Source organism: Diadema antillarum, unplaced genomic scaffold (genome assembly GCF_040938485.1).
Source record: "Diadema antillarum isolate AM-2024a unplaced genomic scaffold, OU_Dant_1.0 scf00000014, whole genome shotgun sequence".
Taxonomy (NCBI): Eukaryota; Metazoa; Echinodermata; class Echinoidea; order Diadematoida; family Diadematidae; genus Diadema; species Diadema antillarum.
Genome location: NW_027270903.1, coordinates 3323040 through 3346991, shown reverse-complemented (window position 1 = coordinate 3346991; position 23952 = coordinate 3323040). Strand labels below are relative to the sequence as shown.

The following is a 23952-nucleotide window of genomic DNA, read 5'->3' as shown; positions in this document are numbered from 1 at the left end:
TGAGCGAGACTTTCATCATGCATGACTAATAGATATAGCTGTCATGCATGCGAGTTGAGCACAACATGCTGATTCATGTTAGAAGGCCATTGCACTGTTAAGTTTTGGAGTTGCTGTCGTTTACTAAAGCCAGTTGCTGTTCATGCACATAATGTTGTGTGAGCAAACATTTTGTCAGCAGGCTAGCTAATATCAGGCATTGAAATGTCTTTTTTAGGTATACGACTGTAAAACATATATGATAGGTCAAATATTATATCATTTAGGGAATAACCCAAACTAGGACATCTCCAATCTGAGCAAAATATCTTTGTACTAGTATAGATTGCAGGATGTTTTCTTGAAGAAAGACATTAATGCACAGAACCTGGGGGGCATTTTATGAAGCGTTTTGTCAGATATTTCATCTGACAAAATGTTAAAAGCTACTGAAATCCTTGCATCTGATTGGTTGAGAGCAAATTTGTCCGACAAGTTGTCAGACAAAAATGCTTCATGAAATGCCCCCCTTGTGGCATTAAATGGGTAGGGCACATGCATACCCTGTAGGCCTACAAAGGTATTATAAATGCCCTTTGCTCCTAGAAGGATCAGTGTTTATACCCCAGAAGCTAATACTGTATGTCAAAGATACAAGTTTTACAGTATTCTCGATTGTCAAAAAAAAAAAAGAAAAAAAGAGAGAGACTTCATGCATTGTACACACTTGTGTGATAGTAATGTGGAGCTTCATGAAGCCACATCATCCTCATCCAGGCCCTCCTCATCTAAACGAATATCAAATATTGTGTGGTTACCATGGTTATTACTGTCCTGATGAAAACATGTTATAATGCCATTGCTGTGTTATCATATACAGTCCCATATTGGTGAAACATCAGCCAGAGTGAATGTTTGACTCTGTCAATGCCAATTTTAATTTGGCATGAAATGGCAATTTCAATGATCAAATAAAAAAAATACACAGTAAAAAATCCAAATTGTCCAAATTGACTTTAACCCGTTGAGGACGAGTCCCGAGAATACTCGGGCAGGTGTCTATGGGAAATGCGTGTTATAGCAAAATCAGTCCGTCGTCAACGGGTTAAATAGGAATATGAAGTGAGGGGTTACAGTTTGTTAGCTCACCTGAGCCAAAGGCTCAAGTGAGCTATTGCGATCGCCCTTCGTCCGGCGTCCGTCGTGCGTCGTGCGTCGTGCGTCGTGCGTCGTCCGTCGTCCGTCGTCCGTCGTCCGTCGTCCGTCGTGCGTCGTCCGTCGTGCGTCGTGCGTAAACTTTTTACATTTTCATCTTCTTCTTGAAAACCCCATGACCGATTTTCATCAAACTTGGCAGGTAGCATCCCTAGGGGGTTAGGAACTCAATTTGTTAAAATGGGCACCATGCCCCACCCAGGGGGCCCCCAGGGGGGCCCAAACCCCCCAAAATTAAGGAATCTGTAAAAATCTTCTTCTCTAGAACCAGAAGTGATAGAGCTAAGTTAATACTATGAGTTAGTACATTGATGACTGTAGTTTCAAGTTTGTTCATGGCAGAATCAGGGGTGCCCCCCTTGGGACCCAGGGGAGGGGGGTGGGGAAGGGTTCTAATGGGGCCTAAATTGTACATTTTCATCTTCTTCTTGAGAACTCCATGACCCATTTTCACCAAACTTGGCAGGTAGCATCCCTAGGGGGTTAGGAACTCCATTTGTTAAAATGGGCACCATGACCCACCCAGGGGGCCCCCAGGGGGCCCAAACCCCCCAAAATTAAGGAATCCGCAAAAATCTTCTTCTCTAGAACCAGAAGTGATAGAGCTAGGTTAATACTATGAGTTAGCACATTGATGACTGTAGTTTCAAGTTTGTTCATGGCAGAATCAGGGGTGCCCCCCTTGGGACCCAGGGGGGGGGGGGTGAGGAGGGGTCCTAATGGGGCCTAAATTGTACATTTTTATCTTCTTCTTGAGAACCCCATGACCCATTTTCACCAAACTTGGCAGGTAGCATCCCTAGGGGGTTAGGATCTCAATTTGTTAAAATGGGCACCATGCCCCGCCCAGGGGGCCCCCAGGGGGCCCAAACCCCCCAAATGAAGGAATCTTTAAAAATCTTCTCTAGAATCAGAAGTTATAGAGCTGAGATAATACTATGAGTGAGTACATTAATGACTGTAGTTTCAAGTTTGTTCATAGGAGATCCAGGGGTGCCCCTCTTGGGGGTGGGGGGGGGGTGGTTGGAAGGGTCCAAATAGGGGCCTGAATTGTACATTTTCATCTTCTTCCTGAAAACCTCATGATGGATTTTTGTCAAACTTGGCAGGTAGCATCCCTAGGTGGTCAGGATCTCAATTTATCAAACTGGGCACCATGCCCCACCCAGAGGGCCCCAGGGGGCCCCAATTCCCCCAAATTAAGGAATCTTGAAAAAATTGGGCCCTTCTTGTACATTTTCATCTTCCACTTGAGAATGCCTCGTCAAATTTTGGTAGAGCTGTGAATAATTTAGATTAGTGACTGCGTGAAAGGTGAACTTGCGATACTCAGGTGAGCGCTAGACCCGCGGGTCTCTTGTTATTCTGAAGCAACTTGTTATATTTCAAAGGCTCATTTTTCCAAAAATGAAGTAAACTTCATTTTCTAGTGACAAAGTATATTGTCATGTAGTGAAAAACAGAATGGTAGGAAATTCAGCAATGAAAACTGAATAAACCACTCACACAAACACCTACTGACACACACAGGTATGTATACACACATGCTTAAACACATACAATGCTGTTACGGATTCAGGAATTCCATAAAGGCGGGGCACAAAAAAAAAAAAAAAAAAATTCTGGTTCTGCTTCTGGGTTTAATCAGCTGACGAGCAAGGAAAAAAAAAAAAAGGCTTCCAAGCTATTTTTAGCTCACCTGAGCCAAAGGCTCAAGTGAGCTATTGCGATCGCCCTTCGTCCGGCGTCCGTCGTGCGTCGTGCGTCGTCCGTCGTCCGTCGTCCGTCGTCCGTCGTCCGTCGTCCGTCGTCCGTCGTCCGTCGTCCGTCGTGCGTCGTGCGTAAACTTTTTACATTTTCATCTTCTTCTTGAAAACCCCAAGACCGATTTTCATCAAACTTGGCAGGTATCATCCCTAGGGGGTTAGGAACTCAATTTGTTAAAATGGGCGCCATGCCCCACCCAGGGGGCCCCCAGGGGGGCCCAAACCCCCCAAAATTAAAGAATCTGTAAAAATCTTCTTCTCTAGAACCAGAAGTGATAGAGCTAAGTTAATACTATGAGTTAGTACATTGATGACTGTAGTTTCAAGTTTGTTCATGGCAAAATTAGGGGTGCCCCCCTTGGGACCCAGGGGAGGGGGGGTGGGGAGGGGTTCTAATGGGGCCTAAATTGTACATTTTCATCTTCTTCTTGAGAACCCCATTACCCATTTTCACCAAACTTGGCAGGTAGCATCCCTAGGGGGTTAGGAACTCAATTTGTTAAAATGGGCACCATGCCCCACCCAGGGGGCCCCCAGGGGGCCCAAACGCCCCAAACTTAAGGAATCTGTAAAAATCTTCTTCTCCAGAACCAGAAGTGATAGAGCTAAGTTAATACTATGAGTTTGTACATTGATGACTGTAGTTTCAAGTTTGTTCATGGCAAAATTAGGGGTGCCCCCCTTGGGACCCAGGGGAGGGGGGTGGGGAGGGGTTCTAATGGGGCCTAAATTGTACATTTTCATCTTCTTCTTGAGAACCCCATTACCCATTTTCACCAAACTTGGCAGGTAGCATCCCTAGGGGGTTAGGAACTCAATTTGTTAAAATGGGCACCATGCCCCACCCAGGGGGCCCCCAGGGGGCCCAAACGCCCCAAACTTAAGGAATCTGTAAAAATCTTCTTCTCCAGAACCAGAAGTGATAGAGCTAAGTTAATACTATGAGTTTGTACATTGATAACTGTAGTTTCAAGTTTGTTCATGGCAGAATCAGGGGTGCCCCCCTTGGGACCCAGGGGAGGGGGTGAGGAGGGGTCCTAATGGGGCCTAAATTGTACATTTTTATCTTCTTCTTGAGAACCCCATGACCCATTTTCACCAAACTTGGCAGGTAGCATCCCTAGGGAGTTAGGATTTCAATTTCTTAAAATGGGCACCATTCCCCACCCAGGGGGCCCCCAGGGGGGCCCCAAACCCCCAAAATGAAGGAATCTTTAAAAATCTTCTCTAGAATCAGAAGTTATAGAGGTAAGATAATACTATGAGTGAGTACATTAATGACTGTATTTTCAAGTTTGTTCATAGGAGATCAAGGGGTGCCCCTCTTGGGGGCAGGGGGGGGGGGGGTTGGTGGGGAAGGTCCAAATGGGGACCTGAATTGTACATTTTCATCTTCTTCCTGAAAACCTCATGATGTATTTTCATCAAACTTGGCAGGTAGCATCCCTAGGGGGTCAGGATCTCAATTTATAAAAATGGGCACCATGCCCCACCCAGAGGGCCCCGGGGGGCCCCAATCCCCCCCCCCCCAAATTAAGGAATCTTAAAAAATTTGGGCCCTTATTGTACAGTTTCATCTTCTACTTGAGAATGCCTGGTCAAATTTTGGTAGAGCTGTGAATAATTTAGATTAGTGACTGCGTGAAAGGTGAACTTGCGATACTCAGGTGAGCGCTAGACCCGCGGGTCTCTTGTTTTTTCCTGTTTTGTCATGCCACTTCTGGATTTCATCTGCTGACATGCAAAAATAATAATAAAAAAAGGCTTCAGCGCAATTATCTGGTGCAAATAAAGGGGGCACACATGCCACCCTTTCCTTTCATTTTGTTCTTTTTATTTTATCTCCTAAAAATCAAACGGGGTCCCACGCTCAGTGTGCCTCCTCTGGGTCTGCCACTGTGATGTAGCCTACTTATTCTCAAACTGACATACAATCCTTTCTAAATTGTAATTTTGTTATCGATGAAAAAGCTATTTTTTTTCCTCCGCTGTAGAATGCCACCATTTCCATTCTCCTTCATCATCAGGATGAGCCGTTCTTCGCCACATATTATTATTTCATTGTGGAAATAATGAGCCTAATTTCATTACTTGGATGTTAGAACTTGTAATTCATTTTCAGATTGATGAGCCTGTGGAATGACATTTGAACCATATCTCAAGTTTGAATGAAGGAACCTTCGGAATAACAGCCCTTTATTTAATTTTTCAGATTATCGAGCCTTCAGATTAATGGACCTCATTTCATTGTCGCAGCAACAAGCCCTCAGAAGAATAAACCCAATTTCATTTTTTGATTAATGAAACTTCAGAATAACAAACTTTGGGAATAATGCCAGAAATATTCAGATTATTGACCCCTTAATCATTTTTGTCGAGCCCACCGGAGGTGCGGGGAGACTAAGGGATTGCCGCGGCGTATGTCCGTCCGTCCGTCTGTCGACTGTCCGTAACGCTACAAAACCTTCAATAAATCTTTACTCTGGGCTTCAATTGCAATCAAACTTCGAGGGAAGAGGGGTCATACAAAGTTTCACATTTGGATATACATGAAGGTCACCTCAAGGTCAATGGTCTCAAGCATGGGTCAACGAACTTTAGGACTCAATGTTAAGTTTTTATGGTGCGTTTCTATATATGGGTCATAACTTTTGATCCATAACTCCATTTGTGACCAAACTTGGATGGTAGATGTCCCTTGGGGATTGGATGGTCACCACAAGGTCAATCGTCACAAGCATGGGTCAACGAACTTTTAGAGCCCAATGTTAAGTTTTTATGGCGCGTTTCTATTATGGGTCATAACTTTTGATCCATAGGTCTGTTTGTGACTAAACTTGGATGGTAGATGCCCCTTGGGGAGTGGATGATCACCACAAGGTCAAAGGTCACAAGCAGGGGTCAACAAACTTTTAGAGCCTAATGTTAAGTTTTTATGGCGCATTTCTATTATGGGTCATAACTTTTGATCCATAACTCTATTTGTGACTAAACTTGGATGGTAGATGTCCCTTGGGGAGTGGATGGTCACCACAAGGTCAAAGATCACAGGCAGGGGTCAACAAACTTTAAGGGCCCAATGTTAAGTTTTTATGGCACGTTTCTTTTTTGCCTTAAATTTTCTCCTTTTATATCTCTTTTTATCTGTTCTATCTCTTTCTTAATCTGTTATATCCCATTCGCGTACAATTTCATGTACGCGAATGGGCGAGACACATTATGGCACTTACCTTGTTGGATTAATGAACCTGTAGGTGTAGGAATTTTGGAAGAACAGACCTTCAGAATAACAAACATCTATGATATCATCCAAAATTAGATCAATAGAGTGATGAAAATCAGAGACGGACCAAAAGAAGGAAAAAAAGAAGAAAGATACGTAAGTTAGAAGATTGGAGTGTGAACATAAGAGTGGGATTATTAAGGTCACATAGAGGGAAGAGGTATTATCCTCATTTGAGTCTTCATAATTTCTGTCTCATGCATATTTTTGCTTGATCTCCTTTTGTTTACAAGGTTTCAATAGTAAGGAGACTCATTCTTTACAATTACAGGATGATCTACAATTGCTACTTTTGCTTATAGAGCTTCAATTTATGAGTAATGATCACTTTGTAAAGGGTAGGGGAGAGACCTGAGTTATTGACAAGAAAAACTAATTTTTAGTATATCTTGTATCTATAACACAAGGGGATTGTCAAATGAGATGATGACATCAAAGCCTTCTTGAATTTACATGGTTGTGATTGTAACTTATAACAGTTTTTAGCAAGAGAATATTTAAACTCTTAAATGCTACAGCCTTTTCAAATTTTAGTCAGTTAACAAAACTCTTACTGTGCTCTATTTCAACATCGTTTCATTATAAATTTGCAAATTTGAACAATGAGTAGGGTGTACTTTTAATGATCTTTTCAGTTGCTTATGATGTTTAACCTAATATTATTGATACAACGTAGTTTGCATTTCCACCTTTGCTTCAATCTCAATATACATTCAAGGGAGTAGATTCTGTATGTGTGATGACTGTAGATGGAGTTGTAACGTTACCTGGATTGAATCAGTCACAAGTTTTTAATTTTTAGATTTTAATTGTTTTCTTCTTCTTTTCTTTTTTTTCTCTGAATGTGATTCTGTGTTAAAAAATTATCTTTGAACTTTGCTTTCCGCAATGTTTACATTGGAATGTGCATTGAATATTGGCAATGATTGCCAGGCCAGACGGAAGCCGGTATCAAAGTCCATTAGTAATAATGCACAAAAAGTGGTACATATGGTTACAATGGCCAAATGTTGAGGGTTGACAGATGCACGTACACTGTTTCATTGCTATAAAAGTACTCCAATTTGTTTTCAGTTTTTACCATCTTTAAAGGCTGCACCAGCATCGGTATGTACGCATTTATATTTCTTTATGGTAGTTTGCAATAGATGCAGATCGATGTACTGAGATTGCGTACCTTTGGAATTTTAGCAGTTTATATTATTACAGATAAGAGGCTTGTGTCATTTGGTTTTGGGATTCCAAGTTTGTTATTTCAGAAAAGTATGCCTCACTTTTTTACTTCCCCCCACAGACCTTCCTGTTGTCTTTTTGGCACTGCTCTTCCATTGACATCACAACATACTGTATACAGTGCAATGTATAGTTAGCCTGTATTGAAAAAGAAAGACATTAACAAATTTAGGGAATTTCCCGTGAATTCACAAAAACCTAAATATTTCAGTCTGTTGTAATATAATGGTCATTTTTTCACGGCAAACTACTGATCTATTGTATCACTTATGTGGCTCTAAAGTTTGTCAAAGTTTGCTCTTTATTTATTTTCTATTTGTCAACAAGGAAGTACAGTGAATTGTACATTTGAAGAAATATGGTTTGAAAGGTGTGTTGTAATTTACAGAGCCTGCTGCACATGTACACACATTGCTCAGGTTTTATTGCTACTGACAGGCAATTTCACATTAGGACTTGGGGAAGACAGTTTTGATTTTATCAGTACTTGGTACATAGGCCTACTGTTTTTTGGATTAGTGGGTAAGTGTCTTGATTCAAGTAAAATGCTGATTTCTTTGTCAAAAAGACTTGATAAAGTTAAAGATACAGTATGATAACAAAAGAGAACTGCCAATCCGGAGGACTCCGTTATAATGGGAGTCCAACTACAAACATTTTACCGCCACAGAAGTCTTCAACACTTTTGTTGAGCTTTATTTTCCAATAGTTTGTTTAATTTTTTGTTTTGTTTTGTTTTGTTTTGTTATTTCCAGTCAAGAATCCAAGAGCAACATGAAGTCAAGTCTGTGTGCGCTGATCTTTTGTGGCTGTCATGCTCTTCTTACCATTCAACTCTCAAATGGACTTGGTTTCTGTGAGTATTTGTCTGAGATACAAGGTGGAGGAGTTTCATACCCTCAATTCTTTGCCTGTAATGAGTGAAATTTGAACAAGCGTAATACAAGTATTTTAATGCAGAATGGAATGTGTTAACCTCTAGCTAAGGCAGCCCTCTGCTTCCTCATGGAAGATAAAGGTAAAGTTTTGATAGGGGTGTTTGTAAAGTGGAAACCAAATTGACAAAAACACTCCCAAGTGTCATAGTTTCTCAGTCAATACTTCCCATTTCATGTATTCAGCATACATATGCTAATTGTCACCATGATAGTATTGTCGAGGGGATTTCATGTAAGCCTCATGCATGTACAATGTATTTCAAGTACTCCATCCACTTTGATTGACATTATCTGACAATTAATGTTCATCCAAAGGCTAAAAAGGTTATGATAAGTATCTAAATGGTATCAACGAATGCCTAAAAGTAACAGTCATTTCTCACACTCTAGCCTACAGCTAATCCAGCAAAGTGTTAAAGGTGCTTAACATTTACGAGGAATGATACCCAAATACATGTGTGTGAAAATTGATATCATTCAGCAATATGAGAACACATCACAGACATGCTGTTGTTGTCTTCTCATCCAGTGATGGCAGCACCAAAACTTTAACAATATTCAAAACATTTGAAGGAATTGTCCAATTGTCCTCACTCAATCCACATTTATTTGGTATTGCTGTATACTTTTACCAGCTGTAGAAAATATCACGCTACTACAAGGAGGAAGCGACTTTCGCGTCCTGGATTTGGATGTTCCGAATCCCCCTGGGGTGTTTTTTGGTGGCAATGGAGCCATAATCTACCACTCCTACTACACAGATGTGGAGAGTCAAGAGGTTAGTTTGATACACACATAGCAGATGATGATATTTTGTGCTGCTATGTCACGAACATTAAAAGTTTGTGTTGATGATTGTGAATGAGTGTGTGTATGTGTATGTGTGTGTGTGTGTGTGTATGTGTTTTGTTTTTTTCAGTAGAAAATTACAAGATATATTGCCCAGAACGGTTATCTCAGTCAAACAAACTGCTTTAATAATAAAATGATAATGGTCTCCTCCACCTGTCCCTTATGAGACAATAATGATGTATGTTTGTGTACACACAGTATTACATACTGTATCTTTTACATACTTTTTAAGTACCAGTACTTTAATATTTTGATGTGTATGTTGTTGATTTGTCATGATGATTTCATTTGCACAAATGGAGAAATAATTTAAGAAACAGAAACCAAAACTGAAACAAGTTCTGAAAAAGTCACAATTCATTTAATATTTGGTCACAGACTATGTGTATTTACAATGTAGTTCATACAAGTTGTATCACCATCACTCCATGATATTCATAAGATTAGCAATCATTTTGTTGGGTTGCAGGGGCTGATCCAGGAATGTCTGTAAAGGGGGGGGGGGGGGGGGGCAACTAATATTTCTGGTGCCACTTCCGGGTTTCATTTCATTTTTTTTTTTTTTTGCTTTTTATTTCTTTTGTTTTTAACGAAAAATAAAGAAGGGGGGCGTGCGCCACTTGCGCCCCCTCTGGATCCGCCACTGGGTTGTATGATCTCATTATATCATACTTTGAGTATCCTGAATAAGTAATAGATTAAAAAAAATAAAAACGTCATATTGTAGAGCTTTCTTGCATTTGAAAAATACATTTATTGATGTGCATGTACGGTCTGTAGACAAGGCTGCACACTTGCACTGGTCCGACGGTCCAGGACCAGTAAAAAATCACTGTCAGACCGGTATCTTTTTCAGGAATGGACCAGTAAAAAAATTTAAAACTGGGTAGCTACTGGTCCAACATACAGGCCTGACCAGTAAAAAAAAAAATGGGTTAGTGTGCAGTCTTGATGCAGAGATGACTAAAGCTGGGTAAGGTGTGAATATGTTTCGCATTGATGCACATGCAGGTTAGAATATCTGTCAGGTTTGTTATTTTTCCCATTATTCAATATCATTTCAATCGAACGAAAGGCAGTACATTATACAAAGTATTCAAGCAAAGAGTTAAAAGGATGTACACACTATAAAGAATAGTACTAAATGTATATTGTGAATGAATGCATAATAGTATAATACTTTGCAGAAATGACATAAAGAAGTACATACATGTAACGATGGAAAAAAGTAATCCACTAAAAAGCACAGCTTGTAGACATGGATACCTCTATAAACAATATGCATATCACATTGATCTATCCAGAATGTATCTTTATTGAGTAAACAATATCTACTGTTATCATGAAAGCATATTGTCAACGGCACTTGAATAGAACCCCCCCCCCCCCAAAAAAAAAAAAAAAAAAAAAAAACATTTGCAAGTAAGACATCAGTATCAATATATTAAGCAGTAAAAGCAATTATATCCATTGAAGCGTGTGTACTGGGTAGATTAGGTATCTTGAAGTGGATGCACTACTTCACGAGACCAACACCCATGAGTCATGCAGCCCACGAACCGTAGAGCTCAAAAGCCACACAGCCCATGAGTTATACAGCCCACGAGTCATACAGCTCATTAGTTTGGCACTAAGCTAACAAGGCCAATGAGGCAGACATATTAAGCCTTGTGTTATATCTGTCAAACTCATCTAGGCTGTTTTTATCTAGTGTCAAACCCATGGGCTTTATTTGCCTAGTGTCGAACTCATGGGTTGTATGACTCATGAGCTGTATAACTCATGGACCTATTTTCAATGTCGAACTTGTGGGTGTTGGTCTAGTGGGATGACCCCTTGACAAACAATACATACGCACCCATACAGTTGGTCACACATGTAAAAGCACAAACAAAAACAACACAATCACAACACAAAACAAAAACGCATGTTAAGTAAAACTCAAGATATGATATTGTGGCAAGAACGAAAGACAAAATGACATTACAATGTACATTACAGAAGAGACAGAAGGGAGAAAGGAGAGGAGAAGGAGAGGAAGACCAGGAAAAGAGAGGTCTGGGAACAAGTCATTCCATTGTCCGTTTTATTTTAAAGTGTTTCATAACACTATTGACCGATTCGGGTTCGTTGAGGGCAGCAGACAATTTGTGGCACCGGACGCAGCCATTAGCTCAAATTGCGGTGTCCCAGCTTACCCCCCCCCCCTTCCCCACCCCCAGGGCAACATGTTTATCGCGCGCTTGTAACAAAGGTTCGCGCTTTTAGCAAGCATTCGCGCACTCAGTACGAGACGCCTATTGGCTAAACAACCATGTATCAGTTTTTCATTCCGTGGGCGTGCTAATGTAGGGAGGGGGTGGGGGGGGGGGGGTCGGCTGGGACACCGCAGTAATGGCGCTGCCCATGCTGATAATACACAAAGCGCGTCACAGAAACGGTCAATAGCTCTGAATGATTTTCTTTTTAAGATTAAAAGGAAAGGTTCTCCGAAGTGCACTTTATGTGATGAAAAGGATGAAACAATGGTCCACTTATTTTGTGATTGTGATCAAGTTGCTCAAATTTGGCAGGACCTCCTGACCATAATCTCCAGGAATTGCCCTCTTGTAATGAATATAACCAATTTTGAAATGTTCTTGGACATTTGTGGGGACAAATTCTTGTCATATTTATTTTTGTTAGAAATATCATATTTATGTTACAGTAGTAAGTTTAGTAATAGTCCCGGGCAATTCTGCGAAAAATGTTACCTTTCCTAAAAGTCATAAATCTGCAATAATTTGAAAAATGTATGAGCTACAGGGACAAATTTAGTATCAAATGCTAGAACTTGTTTAGTTCTTCATTTAAGTGGTATTTTGATACAATTAAAGTGTTTTTAGGCATTCTTTCCTTTAAAAAACCCATTTTGGGGCAAAATTTTTGATAATTTTTGTAAAAACACACAATCTTTGACTCTCATTATTCCATATTCAGAAACACTTCAGCATTTGTTTCAAAGCAGTTTATGGCTAAGAATGAACCAAAAAACACTAATATTAGCCTTGTCTGAGATATGGACTGTGTTAAAGTATGAATATTTGGACTTTAAAAAGTGGACAAAGTTGTAATGTCCGTAACGCTAAAAATGTAATGTCCGTAACGCTACATTTGTGACCCTGTAGAGTAAATGCTGAATGTGTTGCACACCACTATCAATCTACAACTTAAGCAGGACCAGAGCACTCATTTCAGAAGAAAATTCCTTTTACTTAATACTCTGATTCATAAATTTCTCAGCATATCCACATGAAGGTAAAAAATTGTGTCCAAAAAATGTAATGTCCGTAATGGCAAACATTTTGTGTAATATCTACCAAATGATTTATAGTAACTGATAAAAACTCGGACTGTTGACATTTCAGGATAACTGGGTTAGAATAAACCATGAATGGATTATTATAGAATGATTATGCCGAGTTGTTGAAATAAGCCCACAAAGTCACCAAAAATTCTCTAAATGTAATGTCCATAACGCTGGAATTGCCCTCCCCCTAATATTGTAAAATTCAAATCTTTTGTTAAAAAGCAGAAAGAAATTGAATATGTTTTAGCAAAAAAGAAAAACAAACTAAGAGCCCATTTTAAGAAATGGTGTTTTGAGATTTGATCCCCTCGCACCTCTGTAATTATGACCAGGTAATAATGTTTATTGTACCCTATCACCTTATTTCATTAGGATTCCACATGTATTACTTGCCTAGTGTTTTAAAAATGCATTATACAATGTTACATTACTGACAGCCATCAGATTCATGTAATCCACTTGGCGATTTCCGCGACGGTGCTCGCGGCATTCTGCCAGCCTCAATGCAACCGCGTATTAATAATTGTACAGCCTTTTTCCTCTTTTGGATGGTGTTATTTATATTTGTTTTATGTTAATACTGAGTAGTTGATTGCATTAAGAATCCATTGCAGACTACCTGGGATAGGCCGGATTGGGTGCTGGAGCGAATTTTGTATTTGTTTGTTTGTGTGTGTGTGTGTGTGTGTGTGTGTGTGTGTGTGGTGGGGGGGGGGGGGGTGAGGAGGTTTACTTGGGTGTTGATGTGTGAATGTGTGTGTGTGTGTGTGTGTGTGTGGAGGAGGCGGGGGAGGTTATGTTTTGTGTCATGGATCGCTCCACTACCCAGTTCTGTTTGTCCAGGACTTTCGTAGTGGTTGGGCTCTGTTGTGTTTAAGAGGTTAGGCCAAGTAAAAAAAGAAACCAGTTTCTCGTCCTCGTGCGCATCGATTTTGGCCGCCGCATCGATTTTTTTACTATTTACTATTTTCAAAATGGCGCTGAAAATACCAAGAAATTCATAATTCTCGTCCCAGCCCGCTCCCCGCCCGCATCGATTTTCAGTTGCCGCATCGACCTTTTTTATATTTACTATTTTTTCGGCCGCCGAAAAAAGAGAAATCGACAATTCACCTACCTACCAATCGTGATGTCTCATTTCTAATTACCAGTACGCCTTGCGTCCTCTACTTAGCTGTAGTACAGCTGTAGCTAGAGCTTAGTGCGTATGTAATAACGCATGCATTTCACACTGCGAGCTCGGCAAGAAGGAATGACCCAGAAAGCAGTCGAACTGTACCAGTTGGATGGGCGCGGGCGCCCGGGCGGGCCTGGGCTGGCTGTGATGTACAGCGCACTCGGTACGTCGTGAACGCGATAGCAGCAACATTTTTGCGATCAATCGCTGATATTCCACGCATATTTCGCGCATTGTTCGTATTTTTCCCCGTTTCTCATATTTCAAGCGGATGAATTGTACTGTAAAAATGCTTGTGAGGATTTTATCGAGTTTTACATTTTCATGTCATTGTGACTATGTGCATGTGTGTGCAGTGTCGGAAGGTACGGCGCCGGTGCATGAGTGGCCGTGCCGCACCGTATTGGCAAAGTGTGCGTGTCTGTAGTAGCTGTCCAGGGTCGGTCACCGGTATTACCTGTCCATCCCCTTGTCTCTCAGCTGTCTGCACGCACGCATGAACACATTCGAATGTGTAGAAGCCCGTACACTCTGCTCTATAACGTTGCATCTGACGGCGATACGGTGTTCTATTTTGAAGAGAAAATGAATGCGCTTTTCCAGCAAATGTAGAATTATCAAATGGGTGTACAATTGTATCTACAAAATAAATAACTTTTCCACGGATTCTGGTTTGTCTTGTATTTCTGCGGGATACTTTTCTTTACGATGTAAATTCACGGACACGGCCGTGAGTCGTATTAGTAGTGTGGTATACAATCATTCATCATCCAAATGATGAGTGATTATCAAATGTCTTTTTGGAACATTAAGAAACATCTTTAAATGTTTAATGCTATACTGCCATATCAGTATCATTTTGACATCCATACCTGCAATTGTACAAGCCAGTTTCCAGTTGAATGTGCTACAATTGTACTGTGAAGAAATGCAGATACATACCAGCTGTGTGGACACAAAAAGTCACAAACACCAATGATGAATAAAGCAGTGTTTTGAATATCATGGAATTTATTTCAGTTGTACATTCTTTGCTGAAAGACATGTTTTATACCTGTTTCATTTAATAGCACAATACATCAGAATTGCAAGTACACTGGTATCAGAAATGCCACTACAACACTAAATACCAGTATTAAGATGGTCATTTTCCCTTGTACCTTGTACCTTGTAGTTGTTATCCCCGAAGACCTCCACTAGGAAGGGTAACTCAGGGCTGACGAGAGTGGTAACACAAGTTTCTTTTGTTTTATAAAAGCTTTGACTTTTTTAGTTTGGTTTTGAAGACTTCTGTGCTCTTGGATAATATTATTTCTTTTGGGAGGTTATTCCAAAGGGAAATTACATCTGGGAAGAATGAGTGTGCTAGCTGGCTTGTAGAAATGAAGGTCGATACGGGGTCATACTGCTTGTCGTGTGTCCGCCGTAGCCTGGTTACTTTCTTTGAGGCGTATTTGTGGAGATCTAGGTCAAGTTCACCTTGGATAAGCTTGTAAAAGCTGATGAGGCGTAGATGTTGTCTTCTGTCTTCCAGGGGGATCCAGCCGAGTGTGGTCATCATGTTAGTGACACTAGACTCTCTGGAGTAGGTTCCGGTTATGAAACGGGCTGCACGCCTCTGTACCATTTCAAGTGATTTGGTGTTCTTGGCGGTGCCGGGGTGCCATGCTATGGATGCGTACTCAAGATGGGGTCTTACTAAGGTGTGATAAAGTCGTTCTTTAACTGCTTTGGAGCAGTGATGGAAATTCCTTCTTATGAAGTTTAAAGCCCTTGTACCCTTATTGACGGAGTGTTGGGTCTGTTTATCCCATTTCAGATTATTTTCTATGTAGATCCCTAGGTACTGGTGATTGTCGACTTCTTGGAGGTGTTCGCCAAGGAGAGTATACTTGGTATGCCCTGGGTTGCGTTTTCTGGAGATTCTCATGATGGAGCATTTCGTTGCATTGAATTTCATTCCCCATGTGTTTGCCCATGTGACTAGATTGTCGAGATCTTCTTGCAAGGATTTTTCGTCTGAGGGGTTAGATATTGTACGGTAGACTATGCAGTCATCTGCAAACAACCTCACTGTGCTGTTGGCTGCTTCTGGGAGGTCGTTGACATATAAGATGAACAAGTGGGGGCCGAGCACAGTGCCTTGTGGTATACCACTCAGTACTGGCTTCCAGTCAGATGATTTACCGTTGACGACTGTCCTTTGGTGACGGCATGTCAGGAAGGATTTCATCCAGGCAAGGTTCTTGTTGCGGATACCGTACATGTGAAGCTTCTGTAGTAGTTTCTGATGTGGAACGACGTCAAAAGCTTTACTGAAGTCAAGGACGGCAATGTCACATGTATCTTTATTGTTGTAGTTTGAGGCAAGATCATGGATAGTAGCTACCAGTTGGGTTTCACATGACCTACTTGATCTGTAGGCATGTTGGTAATCAGTGATGATTGAGTTTGTAGAAAGGTGTTTCATTAGTTGACTGTCCAGTATATGTTCCATCAGTTTACAACATACACTAGTTAAAGATACAGGACGGTAGTTAACTGGTTCGTTCTTGTCACCCTTCTTGTAGATAGCAGCAATATTGGCTTTACGCCAGTCTTCGGGTAGTTGTCCTTGATCATAGGATTGTTTGAATATAAACTGGAGGACTGGGGCTACTTGTTCGGCTGTAAGTTTCAAAATACGATTTGGGATATTATCCGGGCCTGCTGCTTTTGAAACATCCAATTTATTCATCAACTTGATAATACCACTGACGGTAATATCAACTTCAGGCATCTCTGGTACATTACTTGGTGAAAGATTGGGTACTTCTTTACTGTCCTTAGTGAAGACACTTTGGAATTGTTCGGCCAGTATGTCTGCTTTCCCTTGATCATCAGTGACAGTGCGGTTTCCAGATCTAAGACTTCGGATTCCTATGTTATCCTTCCGTCTAGTTTTAATATACTTCCAAAACTGCTTACTACCTGCCTCAGAGAGCTTGGATATGTATGCCCGTTGTGCGTTTCTGAGTTTCTTATTGACTATCCTCTTCATCTGCTTGTATTTGTCCCATCTATCTTGCCCTCCAAAATTTTTTGCCTTTAAATAACATTTCTCCTTTTTACGACACAGTCTCTTAAGCTTAAATGTAAGCCAAGGAACATGTGGTTTACCGGACGTGACTTTTGAAGGTACATGCTGGTTGATCAGGTCATGCATCTTATCTCTGAAGTTACACCAATTTTCTTCAACTGTTTTACTGATGGGGTTTGAACTCAGAAAATTTTCACAAAATATTTGTGCATCTGCTTTAAGCTTGTCTTCATCCATCTTATTCCACTGATGAATCTGTCTTGGGGGTCTGGCGGGTAAGGGTGCTCTAGTATTGATTTCCACCATAACAATGCTGTGGTCAGAGAAACCTGGGTGGGGATGGATGCTCTTCACTAAAGATGGGTGGGTAGTGAAGAACAGATCTAGTATGTTTTCAGTTCCACTTGAGTCACGACGGGTTGGGAAATTAACGAGTTGTTGTAGGCTGTGCTCGTCAGCAATTCCTAAAATTTCCCGTTGGGTTGGAGTGGTGGTTGTAGATGAAGGCCATGACATATTTGGGATGTTGAAGTCCCCTCCCAATAAAATATAGGGCGTTTTAATTTCCTGTTGAATTTTATTCAAACTTTCACTAAGGTTATCCAAATCTTTCCTATCAGTCGGTGGTCTGTAATAGGAGCCAATATATAAAGCTCCCGTCATTCATGAGGAGTTGGCACCATGTTAATTCACTGTCTTTCTCGGTAAGATCCGGTCTCTCAACTATCGGTATTGTTTGGTCGACGGCGATGAAAACTCCTCCTCCCTTACTATTCTTACGGTCATTTCGAATAACCTGGAAATTGGTAGGGAAAACCTCCGTTGACGTTATGCTCCCGTCAAGCCAGGATTCAGAGCCAAGTATTATATCAGGATTTGTTACAGAGCAGAATGCATGAAATTCTGATACTTTGTTTTTAATGCTCTGAAAATTAACTACAGCTATCTTAACACAGTTCTTCTTTAATTTCTTGGGTGGGTTACAATGCACTGATCTGTTGACTGGATTACAAACAGTTGTGTTGCATTTCCTGGTAATGATACTCTCTCGTTTCTTCTCCACTTTCCTTTGTTTAACAGTACGTTTAGGGCTTGAAGAAAAAAGTGGTTCAGAATCCAGGGGTTCAGTACTATTGTCATTATTCAAGTCTGGATCTAACACACTAAACTGATTAATACTTCGATGTGAGTCACTGTCATCAGAATTCGATGCTACAATATTCATAAGTTCACATGCTGGGCAGTACCAGATGGCACTGGAATTTCTCATATGGTATTCATACAGCTCATCTGTCACACCTGTACAGCTATTGTGTGACCATTTGTTGCAGTTTGTACAAAGCATTCCCTTATCCCTATTCTTCACTGCATAGTTGCATAGTGTGCATGGGTACTTAGGCTTTCTTCCTCTTTTCTTACTCATACTCATACGCTTCGGCCCTATAATGGGGCCAGGGTTCAGTTCTATATCTCCAGCAAGTATGCTAGTGATCTGCACAATGGCGTATAAACCTCTCGGTAATTTAGGAATAACAACTGTAGTTTGCAGACCTCTCGCTCGTTCTGTGTGGGCTGCACAATGGTACGATATATAATACTGTAGATATAAACGGGTCTGAATAGGTATGTCGGCTTGGACAATGTATTTAGTTGCTGTGTCCGACTGAAGATCAGTATGAAATGGAAAGTTCCTACCGTGAAAGCTGGCTGTCTCATTCACCCGTAAATCTCCACTGACGATGCGTGTTGCAATAAAGAGTAATCCAAGTAGTGCATGGAAACCTGGACTTCTGAACTTTAATTTCGCCATTATACAGTGGTAGGCTTGTCGTGTATTGTGGATGTTGAAATTCCCGCGGTGCTCGATGTACGATACACGTTGTAGGCAATAGTGGTGACACAGCACGAGGTAAAAAACGGAGGGTGGTTTTCAGATGTTAAAATTCTCCTTCCAGTGAAAAAATATGACATCAAAACGGTGCAATTTTCGACGACAAACATTTAATAGGCAAGATTTCCATAAAAAGCAAACAAGATGTGCGAGTAAAAAGATGATATTTTAGGATAAAAATGAGCCGCCGCAGCGATCCTAAAAGTACGTCCACTCTCGTCAGAGCGCCCTCTTCCTCTTCCCTCGCCCTCTTCCCTTGACATCTGTAGTGGAAAGAAAAAGCAAATGTATTTCTGCATGCATGAAGTTTCATTTCAAGTATGGTACATAATCTATTTGTTTGAAAATGCACAGAGTGCAGGCAAGACATACATGCTTGAGACCTGGTCTCTCATAACACAGCTACCAGAGTGATATTTCATTTCATAAATTGGATATAGAAAATAGTAAAGCCCTCTCTCGTTACCTTTCTCAGAATTACCGGACGAGAAACACATATTACTTTCATTTTGACAATCCTCGAAAAAATAGTGAGATATCAAATAGTAAGGACCTCCCTCATCGCCTTGCTCAAAAAACCCGGACGAGAAACTACCGATACTATCTTTTTTTACTTGGCCTTAGTTATAATATGTACATGCAATAATGGAAAATTGGTGATGTTAGTGATCTTTGGATGAGTTTATTCCGTCTCGCAGTTTCACACATAATTGATATTTGTTGCACATTTCAACTGCTACTGTATGTATCTATTCTGTGTAAGTGACTTTATGGTTATTGTTTGTTACTTTTATGTTTCATGATCTTGATAATTTTGAGAATCATTTGTAAATATTGTGATTTCCTTTAAAGTAATAAAAACAAAATTACAAAAAAAAAGTCATTCCATTGTCAGGAGAGGAGAGAATATTACATATAAAATCATTTGATAAACAACAAGAATGTAGTATTGTATGTTGACAGCATACTTTCTCAGTTTATATCTACCGTATATGATGATTCATATTTGACACAAGAGTAGGGCAGCTCATACTCTCCATGATCCAACATTCGAAATTTCTCAAGGTCGCCAATTGAGGGTGCTATTTACCAAAATATGTGGCCTACACAAGAAACAATGTTAAAATCTTGGTTTTCTGTATATTTGTTTATCCCCAGTATATGTGTTTTTATTCTATATCAATCAGTTCCATATTTGCCTCAAAGTAAAATTGAGTCAACCTTCACTATTACGGTTGAAATTTCTCAAGGTCATTACATTGGGGGTGCTATTCATTACAATATAATAAAAAAAAAATGAGACCTATGATGTGTTGTTTGGGATAGGTACATATAAATTGGTATTGATCACATTTTTTATATTTCCATAATATTGGAATTTGTTTATTTGTTTGTCTGTTTGTTTGTTTGCTCATTTCCATCTGAGAAGATGGGTGGATAGCCCATATTAATCAGCTACGTTTAGCTGGTCTTCCATGGGGTCCAGTTGGAGTTTGCAGATTGTTCTTATGATAAACAAATGATTCTACTGGCAAAATTGAGTGAAAATGATACAAGGTAAAAGGATTTTCTTTGGAAAATGATGTATTTTCAGTTATTTCTATCATACATGGATATACTGTTTGATGCCTATGATGTCATATTGAACAAATACAGGAAATGATAAGAAGACCATTTCGGGGTTGTTAATGACCATGATTTCTTCACATTTCACAATAAAATTTTAGGAAAAATCATCAAAATTGGGTAACATTGGGTTAAAGGGCAAAGGAGTAGCAAACGAAAATGCGGTAGGGGGCACAATAATTTCCCTCCCCATTGGGCTTTCTTGCAATTTTTCATGGAGTTGTCTTTGAATTACCATAGATTGGGTGGAATTCAATTTGTATGCAACTGTTAAGTGTATGTTGTGGGCATATCATCTTGTTTGCCCTATCTCATAGATGGTAGACTTTTTTCTCATAATTATCTAATGATTTGCCTTAAATGTTACAGGATATTGGAGTGTGCTATGACGATAGTGGCTTTTCTTGTATTCATGGGAACCCACTTTCTGTGAGTATACATTGCACATATTATGACTTTCATGTGATCATAGAAGTTTACATCATTGAACTGTTACAACAAGTTATTAATTCTCAATGGAAAGACCAGGAAGCTAACCCTTGAAAAACAGTTTGAGAAACTAGTGAGACTTGCATTGAGGAGGTGATTACACACATGCAAACCATGCAAATTTTGACATTGCATCGTTGTCTAAACTGTCATTATTTAGATGTAATTCCACATAACATTCCAACTAGCTCAAAAAGATAAGAGTGTAATATCAAGCAGAGGTAGATATTTCAACAAATTAGAATACAATATATTAAGGGAGTTATGGTGTGTAAAATTTCAACATGTTTTCATGAAACAGTGAATGAATATTTGTAAGCAGTTTCTTGTAATTGGTATTAACTTTCAGGTTGGCGAGATCTCAAAGTAATATCATTATATGGCAACCCAACAGGTCAGCATCCACTAGATATTACTGGAGCATGAATTTATTTGTCAAGTTCAGTTTTTTTTTTTCATTTGTAATTTTAAGAGAAGATGAGAAATAAAAGAATTTTCAGTTCTCACAAGCAGTCTATAGAAAGAAATGATATGTATTCTCATCAACTTGTAACAGGTGTCCTTATTGTTGATGTTGTTTCAAATCAAAATCTCTCTTCTTTGTTTAAGTGGGCACTGCATGGGGCAGTTATCGGTCTTCAAGGATTTCTAGGCAGCCAGAGTTTTTGTTTCAGCCTCACAGGAAATGCTAATCTTTCAATTTTCAAAGTATCAAGTCAATAAATCAAGTTCATCAAGTTGACTGTAAATGAGTTTAAAGATATTGTTATTTTTGAATATTATTAATTTACAAGCACTCTCACTCATTGTTACTTCCTCGTTTGTCTGTACAGTTTTTGCCCAAAGATAGATCTGTAAAGATATCTGCCTGTAGAATTCTTTGCTGTAGAAACCAAAAGTATAATTCCTTTCAAGGTTTCATACAAGGTAATTTCTTTCCCCCAGGAGGACTGTTACAACTACATTCGGTATGTTTCATCGTTGGGACAACAGTGTGACAGCAGTAGCTGTCCAAAGCTATACTTCTGCGGCACGAACGCGCTGAATCCTGCTTGTTTCTTATGTAACTTTACAGTCGAAAGTGGCGTAAGTGGATTTATGTTTTGATACCTTCATCAAACTCACGGTGTGATTTCATGCACTTACCTGATATCCTTCCTTCTTGCCTGTCTTTCTTTTTATTTTTTAACCCATCAAGTCCTGATGAAATTTAGCTGCAAAAAAAATATCATCAGGTCTTCGTCAAATTGGCAACTCTGAATTTATGGTGTATCCTACAAATGTTTATTTGAGGATGATGAGAAAGAATTGGTTAAATTTGTGAAATATATACAAAATCAGATTAAAAAAAAAAAAAAATTGCCAATTCAATAGGAAATTGAGACCTCTTAAAATGCATTGGCCATATATGAGAATCAATTGTAACTTGAAGCAGGAAATAAGGGGCTCTTTAGTTAAACTCTGCAACTGAATCTAATGATAATGTATGAACAGTAATTGGCTCAAACAAGAGACCTTTTTACCCTTGAGCACCTGAGCCAAAGGCTCAAGTGAGGGAATGTAATTAATTCGTTGTGTGCCATATGCCGTGTTTTGTGCATCATTATGTGCACTATCCATCATGCATCATGCGTCATGCAGTAATTTGTTACATTTTGAGCTTTTTGAAAACCCCATGATGGAATTTCACTGAACTTGGTAGGTAGTGTCCCTAGAAGGATTGGGGGGGGGGGGGGGCAGACTGAATTTTACGATTTACTTACTGTAAAACGAGAAATTTTCGCGTGCATTTTTAATTTCGCGAATTTCGCGAGCGCCAAAATTCGCGAAAATTAAAATGCACGCGAAAAGCTTTTGTCTACACTACATGCATTGAATGCCAGTAGCAATTCGCGAAAATTTCATGCCACGAAAAAGGCTTTCGGCTCCAATTCTCGAAAATTTCATGCCGCGAATATTTCATGTTTTACAGTATTTCGATCATCTTGAAAATATATGGTCAAATTTTTCACTAAACTTGGCGGGGGGGGGGGGTGTTATTGCTAGGATGATGGAATATATATTTGTGCAAATGGACACCATGCACCAGGTGTGTGTGTGTGTGTGTGTGTGTGTTGGGAGGGGGGTGGGCAGGGGCTAATATGGACCCCAGAACCCTCAAATTAGAGAATCTTTATACCATAGGTACATATTTTCCTCTATAAAACCAAAAATATGATGTACAATAATGTTTGTTGTTTTAAGTTTACAATCTGTGGCAGATTAATGTCTGGCCCCCTTTGGGCTATAGGACTGAATTAAGGGCCATTTTTCACATTTTGATCTTCTTTTAGAAAATACATGGTCAAATTTCGTACAAACTTGGCAGATATTATTGCCAGTGTGGTGGGTAAAGAAATTGAGACCATGCCCCCTTGAAGTGTCCCAAAAAGCTCCCCACATTTGCTGTGTTCTAGGTAATAGTCTGCAAGAATGCGTTGAGGATGAACTTGATTGAGATAGTCGGGTGAGCACTAGACCCAGTGGGTCTTTTGTTTTTAATCACTAGTTATAAATGCACACCCTTGCTAACATCAAACTCTTTCAGTTCGTTGCAATATTACGCTGTCTTGTTTCAAGTACTGATTGCTGTGAAACACAATAAGTTGGAACATTCAAAATTATTGTATGAGTTTTGTAGACCACAGAAATGGAATCATAAGTGATTTTTTCCATGTTATGTCTTTTTCCTGTGAATTTGTAGTGTTGGACCATCAAACTAAGTTGATGCTTGGTCAATGTAAACTATGAAGTTATGCAGGTGAAAATGAATGCACACTCAAAGTATGACTAGCTGCCTATAAATTGTAAACAAGCTCTAATGATGTAGCAATTAACCTACTGTAGTATAGTAAAGTTCCATAAGCTTCTGCATTGCATAATTTATCATTGTAGGAATTTATGCTGACCTGTACGTATCATGAGATATTAGGATGAATTACTCTATAATTTTTGAATAGTCACTATAGTATTCTTATATCGTAACTTGTTGGAGAGAACTGAAGGCAGCCCATTTCAGTGAGTGTTAATTCTAGC

At 39.7% G+C, this 23952-nt stretch overlaps 1 protein-coding gene across 1 annotated transcript in view; it reads left to right on the top strand.

The window, feature by feature from the left end:
- The window catches only part of LOC139721935 (semaphorin-1A-like), a 44040-nt gene that overhangs the window by 5571 nt on the left and 14517 nt on the right, over positions 1–23952 (top strand). Inside the window, exons 2-5 of the mRNA XM_071633262.1 lie at positions 8232–8332; positions 9050–9192; positions 20758–20817; positions 21823–21963. Coding sequence (XP_071489363.1) covers positions 8251–8332; positions 9050–9192; positions 20758–20817; positions 21823–21963 — 426 coding nt within the window. The 5' untranslated portion in view covers positions 8232–8250. The remainder of the gene's footprint in view (positions 1–8231; positions 8333–9049; positions 9193–20757; positions 20818–21822; positions 21964–23952) is intronic.